Here is an 18,642-nt window from a genome sequence, read left to right as displayed (position 1 = left end):
CCCCGAAATTTTAGAAGAAATGATATCTGAACACGAAAACACACTAAGGGTACCTTATATGTCTGGAAGGTTTGAATGCGCACACAAATATACAAACAAGCACAGATACTTGAATACAAAACATCTACGTTTGTTAGTATTACAACATTAAAACTTGTTGTAATAGACACAAGCATAATTTACGAGATTACTGTAGCTTAAGGAAGTGCACTCCTTTCGAATGATGGCTCTCGGCTTTGATATTGCCCATTCAACGTTAAAAATGCCTTTTCAAAATCTGAGTTTATCGGATAAATCCGAATTGTTAAAAATTTTACCGGACAGTGCTTTGCGGATTTTTTCAGATTTATCTTAAAACACGGAGCCCTACTTATCAAGCGTAGTGATGGGCACACATCGGCACCAATTTTGACGGCTCAGCCTACTCGGCACAATTTCAATGGTTCCAACCAAAAATCGTTCTGATCACTACGAACAGGGCGAAGCATTTCGAACATGTGATGAAGCTCTGCCCTCCCCCCACGAAGACCCCCCCCCCCCCCCCCAGTAAATTGCCACTTATAGGCTGAAGCCTCGCTCGTTTGCCCACTTTTAGTTAGCTGGGCATTCAAACTCTCCAGCCCTAGCTTGCCATTAGTACTGCCATCATTTTAAAAATTAAGACAACAAGACCACTCCCAGGAATGAGGGAAGAAACTTAGAGGCCCTTCGCTGTTCCACAGAGCCTGTTTCCCAAAATTCTGCACAAGATTTGATAAGCCACAACCGAACAAACGAGCGCAATGAAATATCTCACGGCTTGGATACCTCGAGCCATGTGAAGCTTCTTTTGTCAAGGCCAGCTGGCTTACTATGGAACCATCACAGCCAAAACATAAAATCTCAGAAATAAAAAAATATTTGAATAAATTAAAGGGGCACCAAAGAGCAAAACAATTTTTCTCATATTAGTAAACTACTCCTTCATGATACCAAGACCACCACGCTTGCTGCGAGAAGATGCTTAGTAAGCAAGAAAATGCGCAAAAACGAAATGTGGGTGGCGATGCCACCTTGAAGTTTCCACACCAATCGCCGTGACGTCACATATTATTACGGTGCCTACGAGGGCCTACGTAGTTCCTAATTGGTAACAACGAAGTACATTGTCCTCTGAGGGGGCCACAGACTTAACATGCCAAGTTTGAGGAAATTTCGTTAGGCCAATGGCGCCAAAATACGATAAGAACACTTTGAAATCCGTGACGTCGCGCGCAGAGATTTCGGCGCAAAATTTAGAAATGAAACTTTGAACTTCATTTTCTCCTATATTAATAAACCTATGATGGCTAAATTAATGACATTAGAGATCTCAGAGTACAATTTATCAATCTAAACTGATTCATTGTTTCTCTTTAGTGTCCCTTTTAACAAATAAATGGAATGAATATACTGAATAAAAAATTTAAAAAGTAAAACAAAGCGTTGTCTGCAGTTGCAGTTCGCACCACCTAACCAAAAAATACAGAACTGTAAAAAGTGACAAAAACTAAAACAAAAATTACAACAAACATTAAAAAATGAAAAAAAAAAGATTACTCTAACTGAGTATACATACATGTCTCTCTGAAATTCTTTGCTTAAATCAATCGTCAAATGAAAATGCACACATAGCTGTGCTCACATTGTTTCGTAATCATCGGTAACTTTTTAGAACCTTCGTCTTTCTATCACGGGAAGCAATCAAGGAAAAAAAAATTCTCAGTACACACAGTCAACACAGCATATTCCAGGGGCTTCGTTTTATTGGCCACACACGAAGCTTGTCACTTTTCAATACATTTCCTCAGGTTGCAGCTTATTGGCAGTCTCGAAGTAGCTCCTCTGCAGCTTTTCAGCTGCAACCACTTTGCATAAGATCCACCACTGTGGCTTTCTCCCTATGTACAACAAGAGTATTGCATCTATGCAAATTTTACACCTGCTTCGAATATTGTCTGTGCACATTGGAAAATCCTATTTGCGTCAGGCAGGCAGGCAGGCAGGAAACAAAAATCAAGCAACCACTAGGCACGCAATATAATATGTACAGGCTGCATGACGGTGTGTCAGCTTTTGCGTAGGTAGCTAGATACACTTTAATAAAGGCAACAGTACGTAATAGCAGTGGTAGTTCACGTTGACTGGCTACATTCATCCGGAATACTGCAACCTGTCTGCCACAGAAACGAATAAAGGTTTTCCTAGACATTTTTTTTTTTTTTTCACTTCTAAAGGTATATTTGCCATCAGAGGCCTTACGGTTTTCTGTACACATCTTTGTCTGTGTGCTGGCCTATGTGCAATTAGGAGCATGGAAACGTACACAGTAGAACAACAGCAAGACTGGCAAACTACAGAGCTGTTACCCAGTTCTGCACGTTTTTGTACTGTTCGCACAGCAAAATCTTGTATGCGCTTTACAAATAAACATACAATTCTACCCATTCTGACCAGTGAGCCAAGCAGAATACTGTACAACAGCAACATTTACATTTATATTTCAAAACAGCACCAGTGAGCTTACTGGGAAAGATGCTGCAAACCCACAGCAGCAAAACCATTTACAACAGATGCTTCCAGGTGCCGCTGGTACTTCATCTTTCGAGTTAAGATTTCCACAAGTCAACTGTTTCATTTTCTCTCGTACTTTCTTATTGATTGCTGTTGATAAAGAAAGATTGCAGTATTCTGGCATGCTGTACATAAGTGGCACAAGGCAAAAAATAAAAAATTTCAAGCAAACACAAAAAGAAGAAAGACAACGTTTTTTGTTTCGATTTTTGCCATTAAGAAAGCAAAACAAAACAAGGAAAGACGACCTTTTTCGGAACTGGAATGTCGCCGGGCAATGTTGGGTCCACAACAAGGTACCACATAACAAGGGGGGGAAAAAAGGCAAACAATGCTCACTGACGCGAGTGGCTTATAAGGAAAACAATCATTGCCTGGCAGTAGCGGCGAGAAGGATCGCAATGATTGGCCCACTGGTACGAGAAGAAAAAAAATATATACGTCAACACAAACAACAAACACAAGCTATCTAATAAGAGTGTCCACTGCGATGACGAGATAGAGAGTCAAGGGCTAAAACTTAAAACAGTCTAAGGCACACACACAAGAAAAAAAGAAACACTGGTGCAGTGGCACATTGGACTAGTGGTCTTGTCTTAAAAGGTCGTCTTGTTCACATTGAAGTGTCTTCCTCCTTGAGTCGCTGCCATCCTCTCGTAGCAGCCCTGTTCGTCCGTTGTGCAGAAATCTTCTCGACAGTCACGAGAATCTGACAAAGTTATGCGAGAGTGTGCTTTTGTATCTACCCTGCAAGAGGCGGCTGCAATTAAAATGAACATCAGAAATGTCTGGAGAACCAGGAGGCACTATCGTGCGGGCGGCTTGCTCATTGCCCCCTTCTCTGGCCACATTTGCTGAAGTACCGACTGGTTTTCTTTTGCCACATATATTGTTCTCAGGAATCAACATTGAAAGCAGGCTCATTCTGAAACCCTTAAAAAAAAGAAAGGCTGGTGGCGAGGATATAAACGCAGCAAGGCTGATTTTAAGCGCCTGTTCGGCCTGGCCAAATACTGGCACTTCTCTCATCGGTCCTTGTGTGTTCTGCTGGCGTGTTCTGAAGACTGACTGGCTACATCGCTTGTGCAGAAGACCTTAAAGGAAGCAGCAAAAATACGGCGAACTTGATCGTGGAGCTTTGCTTCAGGCATTCCATGCAGTGTGAGGGCCTTGGGAAAAGAGACGGATGAAGAGATCTCTGCTGAGCTTATGACGCAGGCCGGTGGAGGTGGAAGCGGAGGTCGTGCGACCAATTCGACCCTCACTGCAGGCAAGACTGAATCTTCTCGATCCACTCTTGCGCAGCCGAAGCATCTGCAGCCATAAAGTTGTACATCCGCTTGCTTGTTTTCACCTGCGTCAGGAGAAAAGAAAAGATATGTATGTGTACATATACACAGCAAAACCTGAATATGCCAAATCAGTTAGGGATGGGCAAATAGTAAATTCGAGGTTCGAAGCGAATAGTGACTAGGTCAAATTATTTCAGTTTGAATAGGTTGGATATTTATTTATTTAAAAGTACCTCACAGTCCCCATGGGGATACTAGTTGGATATGGTATATATCAACATATTATAAAGAAAAATAACCATTTCTGTCATGACACAACTTACTTGCACAATATTTTTTAAGAACTAGAACTAGGCTTGCATGAATGTCACTTCTTTTGGGTTCTACGCAAAGTGGAAGCAATCTTGAATAGTAAATACTAAAGCGTGAATTATAAGCCTAAAAGATGCTACATTTTAAAATTTGCCCTATTTAGTGCATATAAGCCTGTATAGCACGCTTTCAAGCTTCAAGAAAAATTAATCAAGGTGCAGGTAATATGTACATTTAACCTTGAAGAGTGGCTTCGCAGCTGTGCAGATTTTCCATAAATAGGTGGTCTCACGGCACTGCAGCCGCGCATTGCAGTGAAACCACCTTTTCTGGGGGGGCGTTACATGCAGTAAAATATACGCCTATTTGTTTCAAATACTGTAACATTCGTTCGAATATTTGAAGCTCTCGAATATTTGCCTACACATAGAATTATTCTCTATATTGAACGGTCGTGACAGTACCCTTAAAATTACCACACAAAAGTAGCGCACTTAACTACGTGAATATTGAAGTCCCATTCGTACAAAACACATCACCGTGCTATGCCCCTACAAGTGTGCTTCAACTACACTGCGACCATTTCTTGCTTCACCAGACATATTTGTGCCACCGAAACAGCACTGTTTTGGCAGAGATGCTGTCAAAGAGGGCATTGAAGCAAAGCGAAAGAAGAAGAAAAAGAAGCACGGTGCATCCCTCCAAAAGTGGATGACTTGTGCATCAAGGATTTTATTTATGTTCCATGGCAGATTAGCAAGCTTCACCGCTGTAACGCATGCAATGTGGCAAAGCACACTAATTTGGAGAGAACTAACCACCATGCAGAAATTTCATTCTACATATAACAGTGAGCGTTTGTCAATGGAAGAACCACCACTTTGCTTTACAAATGCAAAAGGCCTTCATGTTTGATATGCATGTTCCTTGAGAACACATGGATAAAAAATAAGTATCGAGTAAACATCTACGCGATATTAATAGACTGTGCAAAACACACGCGAGTTTTCAGGTAAGCTCTAGATTAGCATTGCCAAAATTTTTAATTATCTATGTATCGAACTATTTTGTAATATTTTTTGGGTACGATACGTCCAGGTTTCACTGAATATATATCTTGAAGGTTATCTGAATTCATGTAAGTGTTTAATAAGACCGCAACTAGACTAAATCACTCATGCCATAAATTAAGTGAAGCACTTTGTATCACGGAAGCTGCGGGCAATAAAAGGCCATGCTCCTCCCAAGCTGTGCCTTTTCTCCTCAACTTCATTGAGGGGTCATGGCTAAGCTCAGCCTTCCGCGAACCTCCACCAGTCCCACAGATCATGCCACATGTCTGCCCGGCTTATCTCTGCGCCACCAGGTGCTGCCCCAAACCCAGTCAGTCATACCGTAAAAACCGGAATACAGGTCGGACTGGAATATAGGTCGACCCCCTAAACTTTGAATCTCCAAAAAAGAAATTTAAAAAAATCGCAGAGTATCACGGCGCACCCTTACCTTGATAAATACACAACACAACCAGCTGCACTGTGGTGACATTTCTTTTTATTTGGACACTGAAATGTAGTTAAACACCAGAAGGCCACAAAGTTTGGACGACGCCTGCTTGTCACTAGTAACGTCCCAGAGTGCATCGTCCTCCGTTCCATCCAATGCGTTGCTGACGCAGCATTTGCGAAAAGACTTGCGCACCATCTCTTCCGGGAGAGATTTCTATGCTGACGACACCCAGCCACAAACAGTCGCGAGAGGTGGACGTCGTAGGTGGCCAGCGGGGGTCTTGGGATTGTCGCCCAGCATCCACTCATTGGAGAGCTCGCACACGCGATCTTTAAAGGGTTTGTAAAGCACTACGTCCAGTGGCTGGAGGATTGATGTTAGTACCCCAGGGATCACAACAAGATCCGTCTTGCCATCGGACAGGGCTCCCTTTACATCGGCCGTGAGGTGGCCTCGAAACGAGTCGAGGACCAACATGCTCGGTCGCTGAAAAAGCGCACCGGGTCGCCGATTCCACACGAGCCGGACCCATTCGAGCATATGGGACTCATTCATGAACCCTTTTTCGTTCGCTCTCACGATCACATCCCGAGGAAAGTCTTCTTTCGGTAGCCCTTTTCTCTTGAAAATGATATAAGGGGGCAGCTTCTTTCCATCGGCTGTGCACGCGAGCATCACTGTAAATCGCGAATGCTCGTTGCCCGTTGTCGAGAGCTTCACTTGCTTTGATCCTTTAGCCAGATCGGAGTTTCGTCAGCGTTGCCCATGTGTCCCATCATGTAGCAACGCTGTCAACGAAGCTGTATGATGAAGCGCTGATACTCGACCAGCTTGTGATTGAAATCTTCGGGCAGTTTTTGGCACACGGAAGTACGCCGCCGCAGCGCAAAGCCCTTCCGCTTCATAAATCGGCGCACCCACGATGGCGAGCCCTTGAATTGCGCCCTCGTGAGCCCAGAGTCACGCAGCTATCTCGAGAGCTTTCACGCGGATGCACTCCGCTGTCACGGGTAGCGACCTTGCACGCAGCTCCCGGACAAACTTGGCGAGTAGCGTTTCCAGTTCGGGGTGCACTGCAGTCCGTCCACGAAACGAAGTTTTTCTTTGGTTGCTGCAGGATGTGATGCGCTGCTTTTGGCTCCTCCAGTATCGGACGCTTTTCTCCGATGCACCGAATTCCCGTTGTGCCGCCAGGTTGCCGTGCGCTTCGGCATACTCGATAACTTTTTTCTTAAAGCCTATCGTAAACTGCCGTCGGCTACCACTCATTTCTGAAGGAAACAGAAAAATAAAAACAGCGGATAACCGAAGCAGCCACACTTGACAGAAGAAAAAGCAAAATGGCGTTGCTCAACGGTGCCGCCAGCCCGCCGCTGCTGATGCTCACGATGGCAATGGAGGCTTCTGACTTCAGCTGCCCATTGTTGCGAGACTTCCACATTTTTTTCTGCCAATGACCGGTATATAAGACGAGAGTCGACTTTTCATCGCGCTTTAAAAAAAAAAAAAATTCGACCTATATACCGGTTTTTACGGTATTTTATTCTCCGGTATGAACGCTAAGAAGCCAATCATTTCAGTCATACGAGCATGTCCCCATACATGGGCAGCTGAACACTCTGGTGCAACACACTGCAGTCTGTAGCGATGTGCATGTTTAAAATCTTGTAGTTATACACTTTATGAACAGTGCTTAAATTAGCATGGTACTGATGCGAAGGACCTATGATACTGGCAGAGTGGGTTTATAAAAATGAGAAGAACTGCTTCAGGGTCTGTTTAAGAAGCCTTGTGCAGTGCACGTGAAACCAGACAATTCTAGTTGAGCATGTATTTCTTATAATGTGCCTTTATGAATATTTTAAAAGGTATCATTGCTTCATGATTGTCGCCTTACAACCAGTGCAAGCACACTGTTGGTAGGCATGAAGACGGTGAATACCACAGCAAGCCACAATAGTGGTGGTCATTAAAGGAAGTTGACATCTGCTACGAACATGTAAAAATAACTACACTGGGCTCCAAACCCAGCACACAGCCTGCATTTCAGATTTGCTGTCGGCAATAATGCGTGTGAGCAATACCTTGATGCCCTCTTTTCAAAGCTGTGTACTTACAACTGAGAACAAGTAGTGTTTTCTTTTTCGTTTTCACGAGTCCATGCACTGTAAGCTTTTGATACTGGTAGTAACGAAGTTTAACGTTATGCACATGGATTGTAAAAGAAGAGCAAGAGCTTACATCAAAGAAGGACTTCTCGTCAGCCCTTTTCGGCGCCCCTTGAATAAGCAGAGACGGGGTCACTGAGATCACCTCCGAAAGGTCAATCAACCCCTTGCAGTGTGAGTCTTCCACCGCGTCATAGTACCGCAGCTGTAACAGTAAAACACAGGCCAGGCATTGCAACAATGCAATACAAAATGACACCAGCTATGCTGGTGACAGCCACACCTCTCAAACAGTGCATTAAACTGTTTTCTACTGTTTTTATTAAAAACAGTACAAAAATACTATGTCTTTAGTCTAGCAATGACCCTCACCTGGTGCTTGGTAGAGTCGAGCACAAACCAGCGCTGCTTCCACCCCTTGAGCAAGGCTCCCCGCTTGAAGAGGTAGCCCTCGTGTGTCCGGTTCTCCGGGCAGTTGGACGAGAACTGGTCATAATACTGGCTGGTCGAGTGCATGCCTGCATTACGCGAAGCCATCAGCACGTCTGTGATGATTGATCATTCAGGTCGGTGTCAATAACGAGATTAGAGTGGTCAAATACCCCAACTGAGATTGCAAAAGCTCAATTTTACTGCGTCTTAGTACCCTAGACACTTCAACAGCTCAAAATACTGAAGAGCCCATATTACTACACTGAGCCCTATGTTAACTAGGTTTTCTCTAGCAAGGTCTGTAAAAATTGCATGTCACACAGTATGATTCTATATCATCAGCTGGACTACTCAGGCAGACACTACTTGCAAATCAAGTCATCACCTGCACTTAGTGAACAATATTCCACCATTTGCATTTGCGACTGCTTTTTGACTCACTCACCACATGCTATTATTGAAGTACTAATAGCCTTTGTTTTTCATACAGAGGGCACAAAAAGCATCCTGGGGGAGCTTTGTCGAACATCTTTTAGGTTTCCTCTTAGGCTTTATGTTATCTTTTAACTTACAGCAGTCTGTCTACTGTCTCTCAATGCACCCAGCAAAAGTGGAGAAAGAGAGCAAGGAATGTCCTAGGCGAGGATAGCATGCAGGAAATAAAGGCAAGCAAGCAAGGCACACAGTCAGTCTGTCATCCCTTCCGTCTCCCTGCCCCTGACTGCCCAGACACGCATTGCAATCTAAAATTTTCCCCGGGACTACCCGCCATTCGCGTCTTCACAGCACCAATGCAAACCATGTCATTCTCAGAACATGTCGATATCATAGCAAACACAGCAACACCCCCTTCAACAACGGGTACCATCTACTAGTGACCTACAAAACAAACCATACTCTTGGTTATGAGGAACAGCTGAGGAACAGGCTGGAATAAGTCAAAATGCATTTAAGCGTAACACAGTAAGTAGCTCTGCAATGATGCCCACCGGAAGTGATGGAGGCACTTTCGGCGCTAGGCCCCTTGGTGAGCGCAGTCGAGCCAGGGTCCGGAACCACACTCTTGTATTTGGTGCAGTTCTTGGGCACCTGTGGCAGGCACCGCTCGTGGCAGTTGTAACCGCAGTCCACACAATGCATGCCTGCAGAGAAAGTGCCCAAGCACGATGTAGTGGTTCATTTCATGATTGAGATAGTTACAAAATGCATTGAAACAGAAGAAAACTACGAAGCTGCCTGTACTATTTATTAATCCCTTAAATCGGTCATAGGAACATAAAAAAAAGATTAATTTCTGTATATGCAAAATATTCAGAACACACAGTGAGTAAGAATATTTCTTAAGAAGAAAAGATGTTTTGTGAGAACTTTTTTAATCAATTAGTTCACAGTCTTTGACCAACAACAAACATTTTCTTCGCCCCCTATTCCAGCTATACTCCAGCAAATGATGCTTGTTGCCAATCATCCTGTGTTGGCTGAAGACCTCTGGCAGAAGATTCCATACAAAGAGTAGAAACGCAGTCACAAGAGGTTTCGTTTTCTCATATAGCTAAATCACTCTTTGTTAATGAGCACTAACAGACAGTAATGCCAAGGAAAGTATTGGGGATGTCATTAGTAGTAAATGTAGGGTAAATGTCGAAGAAACAAAAGTGGACGAAAAGATAACTTCGACATTTACCCTACATTTACTACTAATGACATCCCCTATACTTTCCTTGGCATTACCGTCTGTTAGTGCTCATTAATATTGTGTATAACAAAGAAAAACGAGCCCTTAAGATTTCCACTTCTTTCATTCATTCATAGCGAGGGTCTCGTTCTGGCAGACTTGATGCTTTCAGGTAGTATGCAAGGGATTATTGGTCAGCTGCCAGCTCGTAATAAGTTCACGTGCTACGTGATGCCAACAGGCAGAAAAAAGAGTGTTTCACACTCGCCGTCATGGCTACTGGCAATGCTGACTGACATTCCCACGTTTAAATGTACATATATACCCCATAAAGTGGACGGGGGGATGGCCGCCGCGGTAGCTCAGTTGGTAGAGCATCGGACGCGTTATTCGAAGGTCGCAGGTTCGGTCCCTGCCCGCGGCAAGTTATCTTTTCGTCCACTTTTCTTTCTTCGACATTTAGTACCCTACATTTACAACTAATGACATCCCCTATACTTTCCTTGGCATTACTGTCTGTTAGTGCTCATTATTATTGTGTATAACAAAGAAAAACGAGCCCTTAACATTTCCACTTCTTTCATTAAATCACTCCTTGCGGCTTCGGTCCCAGCCGGCGGCAAGTTGTCTCTTTGTCCACTTACTTTCTTCACATGTATATCGTAATTACTACAACACGGATAAAACAGTACATTTAACATCCCCTATACCTTTATTGACTTCATTATCTGTTGGGTTTCATTAAGGTTGTATCAACAGAGAAATGAGCCCATAGAGAATTCCCTTCTTTAGTTCTTTTACAATTCCAAAATCACCATGCTTGATGTGAGAAGATGCTTGGAAAACAAGAAAACGTGCAAAAAGAAAATGCGGGTGGCGGCGCCACCTTGAAATTCCTGCACCAAACAGCATGATGTCACAGATTTTGACACGGTCTACTAGGTCCTACACAGTTCCTAATCAATAAAAATGAAGTACATTGTTTTCTGAGGGGGCCATAAACTTAATATACCAAATTACAGGCAATTTCATTGAGCCAATGTCGTCAAAATAGGAAAGATATACTTTGGAATCCATGACGTCACCACGGAGATTTCGGCACAAAATGTAAACATGAAACTCCGACCATAATTTTCTCCTTTATTAATAAAGCTATGATGGTGAAATTAACTACATTAGAGTTCTCCGATTACAATTTATCAATCTTAACTGATTCTTTATTTCACTTTAGTGTCCCTTTAAGGGTGAATAGCTGTGAATAAACTAGAGCTCAGAATCTCACCAGTCTTGACAAGTCCCCACAGAATACTTGAGCACAGGTCGCAGTAGGTGGGCGTCGAGTAGCTGCAGCGGTCAAAGCGGTGCGGGTACGCCTGCGGGGGCACAGCTGGTGTGGCTCCCGGAGTACCCCCTGTTGCCTCCAGGGCACCACCGGCCATCTTGCCACGCACCAGGAACTCAATGGTGGAACGCTTGTGCAGCGCCCTCCCGTGGGCACGCACAAACTCCGTGCTGAACGACGACTGGCGCTGAAATGCGCAAAGCGGTCGGGACGTGAAACATTTGCAATCTGCCACTGTTACAATGCATCTACAACACTGGCTGCGTGCAGCTTTAGTGGCTCTAATGTGTGCCCTGTTTCTTGACACCAGCACTGTTAGACCAACTTCTGTTGGATGAGGTTCTTTTGTTTGTAGAAAGGGCTTGAAATACTTGACTCGTTGAAGACAGGCGTATGTTGCATGATCACATTGCATGAGAAGCCAGGCAAGTGCACCGTCACTGTCATTCTCTCAGTTTATGCGTTTCACATTAGTTGTAAAATGAATGCAGCACAGAGCTCGGCAACATAGCTGTACTACACGGCTTTCAGGGCTGCATCTGAAGTGTGTAACCTATTTCAGTGGTAGTATGCGGTAAGCAAAAGACCAAATATCGAATCCAGACTTTTTTTTTTTTAACATTATCATAGAGCTTGATATCAGCTATAGTGCACGAGCCACCAGTTCTTTGAAAAACACCATAAAAAACAAACAGGGGCACTGATTAGACTGCTGTTGCAACAAGACTTGATTCCAAGCAAAACACTGTAAGCAGCACCTGTTATCTATTCTAATCAACACAGATGAGCACGGCATTCTATCTGTGGGATAACAGTAGTGCGCATTGCTGGGTACTGCATTTTCACCATGTATCACTGAAGTAATGCACTTTAAAAAAAAAACAGCATGTAAAAAGGGTGTATTCTTGCCCCACAGCAATAATCGTCATCTGGCTTGCTTGCATTTCCATTCTTAAAAACTCGGCATTCGCTATTTTCCTATCTAGAATGCTTTGTCACGCTGACAACTCGCATGTCGTTCCTAACCTGGAAGTCTTGGGCGTGCGGAGATATTGCAAGGAAAGGCACGTGAGATAGCTGATGATTATCGCTGTAGGATAAAAAGACACACTTTTTACACACTCTTTATTTGGTTGTAAAAAGCTCCGTGCATGCTCTATTGCAGTAACGCATACATGAGTTACTGACTCAATGAGAAGTCTCATTTTCACTAAAGGCTGTAACCTGCGAGCCACAATCAATATACAATTATTTCGTGCACAAAACTTTTTGACAAAACCATTATTGTTGTTATTAATAAAGGCAAGTTAGTGGAGTTGTAGATGTTGAGAATGCGGCACATTCAGACACATGCACCCGCTACAATATGACAGCCATTACACTGCAGCAAGCCACCAGGTTCACAAGTGCACTATACAGTTATACTAAGACAGACAACGCTAACCTTTTTTTCACAGACTTAATTCTACCTTCCCCAAAAGCACTACTATAGTCTATTACTTCCTGCGCAACCACCTTCTTTTAAATTCATTTTAGGAACCAGTGTGTCAATTACCGCTTGAAATTGGTCACACCAGGCTAGGTAATGCCACCCGAAAATATACTCTCAAGAAGCTGCAATGTCAAAATTTTTCCTGACGATGAGCTGATGCATGCCATAGCAGGAGTTTCATGGATTTCATGCCTTGTTGCTATTCTGTGACAATAGCACTGCAGTAGTAGGAAGTTCAAAACCACACTTAGCCCTACAGCTTCAAAATTGGTTAGCCCCAATCTAATAGTACAAACGTGACTTGTCGAGCATAATACTTATGACATTTCAAGTTAGACATGTTCCAATGTCATCTAACATATGACACCGCATTAGACATCGACCAAATGGATCCAGTTTTCGCAATGAAGAAAGCATGCTTTTAGAGGGAACAGAAAGAAATCATTTGTAGCAGCTCCAACTAACATCTACTCGTTTTGCCAGGTTTAAAGCCCCTTAATGAGATTTTGGCACATCGTTTTACCATAACATTTAAGAAAATTAAGCCTTCCCATATGACGTACATGTGGACAATACGGGGGCCTTGTCATGCATAAACATTCGTTCTACACTAGTATAAGCATCTAACTAACCGAGTAATCTCCATAACTATAACAAACGACAGCCCCAAGCTACAGGCACAACTTGCCTGTTTGTAGTTTTCCAGGACCCTGTCAGGAGCAAAACCGACGAAACAAAACAAGCACTGAAAAACTAATGCAGTACAACAAAGTTCTCAATGCCAAGCAAGATGCTTATGCTGTAACACACAAAGCAATGCGCAAGATCAAAGAAATAACCTTTATGCATTGCTGTGAGTTGCCAAAACAAGCCTGTATTTGAGTGCCGTTTTAGAATGTAAATTTGCACTCTATAAATGGCCAAGCACTGTTAGATTACAACATGAACAAAAAAAAAGAAAGTCTAGAACGGCTAACTGAGCGATGACCTGAAGTCTCAGGCAGCAGTAAATCACAGTAAAGTAGCATGAAGGGTCTAGTGTCTAGAGTGTTGCTGTCTTCTCGGCAATTGCCCTAAGTTTTCTGCTTTTGAATTCAATTAGCAGCTTTTGCACATGCCCTTTCATACCCATAAAAGCAATTTAGAGAGAGCAGAAAACAAAATTTATATTGATGGCAGCCATTTCATACTATGCCTTTCCCTAGCCTCAGGCGTGCACTTTCATAACGATGGTCACTAGCATGTTTCCTTTACCAGAGGTGTTAACAACCCCATGAACACAAGAGAACTCCCCCTTTATTACCACTTAGGTATGGCTGAAGCTTTTCTGGCACACCCTTCAAAAGTTGTGAAAAACTAAAATTGCAATAAACTTTTCAATGCTTTCTTTCTTTATTTTTTTGGCAGAATTTCATGTTATTCACATCTTATTCCCAGTCAATGAAGCAACAATGAAGGTGTTAAACTGATACCAAGAAAGTAAGCTTTAGTTGAAAGTGAGGGCCTATACCGTACCACAGAATACGGAATACTATTCCGTGTTGGTCCTCCCTGAATGGCCATTTCGAAATAGGTAAGGATCCCCACATGGGCAGTGCCGGCGAAGCAAAGCACGACGACACGAAGCAAACAGAATAGTACTCCGTATTCCGTGGGGCAGTATAGGTCCGCAGCACCCGTCCTGTGTTTTTGTTTGTTTGTGACCACATTTGCACTAAAACATGTTAAAGAAAAGAAAGAATGGCTAACACGAAAAGCGCTCACCACTAGAGTGTCCACAACAGGGACGTCCAGCTTGTTCCAGAGCACATGCCACTTCTGCGGGAGATGTCCGAGCGCAGCTTCCTGGTCATGCAGTGCCTGTGCGGGAACAACGGGTGCAACGTCGTGTCATATTGACAGTAGAAAGCAGAACACAACTACTGCATCACAGAATGACATCACAAACACGACCCCGAAGGAAAATGCAATTCCTCTAAATATCATCGTTTAGATGCTGGCATCAAATTGCACAAAAAAATGACAAAGACAGAAACCAATCAAATGTTTAGAAAATGGAAGCGTACCATAAAGGTAGTATTCATTTCATACACTATCTATATTGCAATAAAACCAATAAATATGCGCAACTTCTTGCATTAGGTTTCAACAACACCTAAGTCATTAACCTTCAAGTGTATGCATTATTTACAGCACAACCTGGCCTGTTCTTTCAGGCCTACAATTTCGTCAAAGGGCGATCGAAACTGTCAGAGACAAAATGCCAAAATGATGGCTCTAGTGAATTTCAATTCCATTTATATATTTGTGCCATTAATTTTCCTGCGTATAACCCTTACACTCAACAACGATTCGCGGAAAATGATCTAAATATGATCCCCGCGTAAAGCAGCGAAGCTAGCTTCCTTGCAGAACTGCAAAGCAATGCCGTGAAGCCATCTTTGCAAAGGATTTACTTTTTTTTTTTCGTCTAGACTTTAGCTCCAAACTTTTAAAATTTTCTCTGCGGGTTACACGCGAGAAAGTACGCTTTCTAACAATACACCTTTGATCGAAAGCTTAACTATGTGCGTTAGCTTTGATAGGATGCTATACGAGAAAACTTCAACTAGATGCACAGGCACACAACACAAGTTTACCTCATTCAAGGAAGTGTAAGTCATCTAAATTACTGGTGCCTCTCTTTAGTTACCTTCAGCAATCGCATCTCTCCCGTTGCATTACAGGGAGGTTTCATGACCATCAACAGCAGCAAATAGTCATCGTATAGCAGATTCCTGACAGACAACCAACGAATTGATAGGTATAAGATCACACACCTCCAGCAGCTGAGTGAAGACGTCGGCTTCAGCATCGCCTGCGTCATCATAGCAGGGGTACAATATGCGGCGAGAAGGCGCGTTGCTGGTGTTGCCGGAGGAACCCCCAGGCCTTTGAAGTGGCATCGGCTCAGGGACAACCTTGGGCCCTCGCTCGAGGACAACTAGTTCCGGATCATAAATGGGGCCATGGCAGAGGGTTTCCTCCAAGTAGTAATCCCACACTTCCAGGTTGGACAGGTTCGAGTAGGGGCGTAGAACCTGGCAAGCACCGTAGCACCCGGGAACGAAGGAAAAACATGTGCATTGGTTGAAATAGAAACAGCCATTTAACCACAGGTATTTAACCCTTTGCAGTCCGAAACCTTTACCCACCGCCATCCGTTTCACTCCGAAACTAAAGAAAGCAAAGCTCAAGTGAAAGAAGCTTGCTAACTCCTTTAGAGATGGCACATAATGCAGTGAGAAAACGCGTGCATGAGTCAACCACAAAAGAACTTGTCGAGGAGTGCCCTACCATGGAGTGCACTGGCGACGTTGCTTCCATGGTACGTCTCATGAAAACAGCTTTAGAAGGCATTTTTATGAACACTTACACCTCCACTTTACAGCCATGGTTGTTGTGAGATCGTCGTTGATGCTACCAAATGCTTGAAAAAAACAAAGGTGGTGCAAGTGCTGTCGATGGAAATACAGTCGAATCCGAATATATCGAATCTGCAGGGGATCACAAAAGTTACGTATATAGTAGAGCTGTGCGAATAGCAAAATTTTGGGTGCAAAGCGAATTCGAATATTGAAGTGTGAGTGCGAATCGAATCGAATATTTTTCGAATATTTCTAGAATATATTTCGAATACTTCGAAGCGAAATTGCAGAAAAAAAGTTAGAGAGGATTCCTAAGCATACTCTTATGAGATAGCAACGTGAAAGTGTTTCTTTTCGCTAGGTTGATGAAGCACTGGTGGGGTGGTGTTTCATAGTTGTCTTATCAAGAATGAGGCAATGTAGAGGCCGAATTCTATTTATGTAAATGATTTGGTGCAACCAAAGTGTTGCCGACAACACTTTACACGTGACAGGCAAAGATGCCACTTCCTCCTCTCCTCCTCTCTCAACTTCTGTGGAAGCCCAACTGATGTGGCGGACAAGGGTGTGCTCCCTTCAAGTCTGGAGTTCCAAATCTGCCTCGTAGACGTCGATATATAAGAACATCTGAAATTTTGGATGCTAAAAAGCTTCGGCTTCCGATTTTTCGGACTTCCTGCCCAAATTTCGGGTCCAAAACAGCATTAATTGAGCCCCCACCTCTGCCACATCTTTCATCTCATATTGGAACCAGCGTTTTCTTGAGTTAGTACATTTGCGACCTGTAGCAGAGGTTGAAAGGCAGCTTTGCCGCAGTACCGGGGTGTGATGAGGTGAAGCATATTGAAAATCTAGGGACCACTTCCAATCGGACGTGGACTGTGTCTTGGCTAAGTACGACCGTAACGGAGCTTGAAAGGCAGCTTTGCCGCAATACGAGAGTGTAGTGAGGTGAAACATATTAAAAATCTGAAGGGGTCACTTTCAATTGGAAGTTGACTGTATTTGTTTTTGGGAAGTTCGAATAGTTCGAATAGTAAAATTCCAGTGCGAATTCGAATCGAATAGCAAACACTATTCGAAAAATATTCGAAATTTCGAATAGTCGCACACCCCTAGTATATAGGTGATTAGATATACAAAATATCTTATACATTGAAAATATATTCAAGGCGAATTTTACAACAGTTCGATTACACAATAATTCATTATATGTGGGTTTGATATATGCAGGTTTGACAGTACAAAGGATGGAGACAAAGACCGCAGAAGCCTCACCTCGTCTTCCAGGTTGGCTGCATACCAGAAGTTGTAGAAGGCCGACGACTTGCACCACAGACGATCGGCGTACTCCCAAAAGGACGGAGCCGCAGAGGCCCGCGCTGACGTTGAGGCAGCCGCGGCAGCCGACTCCTCGTCCGAGCCACTCTCGGCTGAAGCCAGAGCCGCAGCCACATTGCGGCCACTGCGATGTAGGCTGCTTGCGCCGCTGGGCGAGGGAGTCCAGCCAAGCTCGATGCGTTCCAGCTCAGAGTCAAGCAGGAAGGTGCGGAAGCGGCACGACACGTGGTGGTACGCCAGGAACCGTAGGAACAGGTCGTTGAACTCAAACGACATCGGGAACTGCCGTAGAAGCTGTCAGAATAGAATGCAAAGAGCTAATAGCACCATTTTCGGCAATAGGGCTAGGTACTTAGCACCATAGCTCTCCTGAATCTGGCATGATCGCTCAGCTTACTTCAGATGAAGGAAGTGAGCTGATCATGTGTGGACTGATCTTGGAGACCACGTCACGTCTGTGGTTATGAAAGCTTCCACAAGCTGGCCATGGTAGCCAGCACTCTGAATATCATGTGAATTGAAATTGTATGTAGCATTTTAAAACTAATAATCCTTGTGGCATACATTGATGTCACATCCATCGCACAAAGCACACGAAATCATCGCATCATGATGAAGCTATCGATTCCACCCAAAATGCACTCTTGGGAGCATTTCCAGGGCCTTTTATTGCGACTAGTGTTAAAAAAATCACTGTATTAGCACTTTGTGGCTCCTAAACTGTTGATACCTGATGAACAACATCCAGGAACTGGAGGAAGACTGGCGCAAAGCCACTGGCAGCTGCGGCAGCAGTCTGGTTGCCTCGATACGAGAATCTGTGGCCGAATGCCAGCCACTCCTTTTCGATCAGCACCCGGAAACCCTCATAAGTCCGATAGTATGGGTCCAAGCAAAGCTGAGCAATAGACACCACCTGCAATTAAAAAGGCAAAAAAGAAAAGAAAGTTATTAGTTGCACTTGAGAGGAATGAAACAAACCAAGAAACTTGTAGGAGAAGACGGCAGTGTGCTAATTTTTGCCTATCACTCCATTTCTCCCATAAAAATGAAAACTAATATTATACCTGAAGGTTTACTAGC

At 43.6% G+C, this 18,642-nt stretch overlaps 1 protein-coding gene across 1 annotated transcript in view; it reads right to left on the bottom strand.

The window, feature by feature from the left end:
- Positions 1-1,766: 1,766 nt before the first annotated feature.
- The window catches only part of LOC119383478 (myotubularin-related protein 5-like), a 141,110-nt gene continuing 124,234 nt past the window's right edge, over positions 1,767-18,642 (bottom strand). Inside the window, 9 exon segments of the mRNA XM_049412532.1 lie at positions 1,767-3,946; positions 7,944-8,075; positions 8,243-8,388; positions 9,292-9,444; positions 11,260-11,506; positions 14,576-14,671; positions 15,631-15,891; positions 17,497-17,853; positions 18,290-18,475. Of these exon segments, the coding sequence (XP_049268489.1) occupies positions 3,854-3,946; positions 7,944-8,075; positions 8,243-8,388; positions 9,292-9,444; positions 11,260-11,506; positions 14,576-14,671; positions 15,631-15,891; positions 17,497-17,853; positions 18,290-18,475 (1,671 nt within the window). The 3' untranslated portion in view covers positions 1,767-3,853.

This window comes from Rhipicephalus sanguineus, chromosome 2 (genome assembly GCF_013339695.2).
Source record: "Rhipicephalus sanguineus isolate Rsan-2018 chromosome 2, BIME_Rsan_1.4, whole genome shotgun sequence".
Lineage (NCBI taxonomy): Eukaryota > Metazoa > Arthropoda > Arachnida > Ixodida > Ixodidae > Rhipicephalus > Rhipicephalus sanguineus.
Note: the sequence above shows the minus strand (reverse complement) of the source record. Positions and strands in the feature narration are given on the sequence as shown.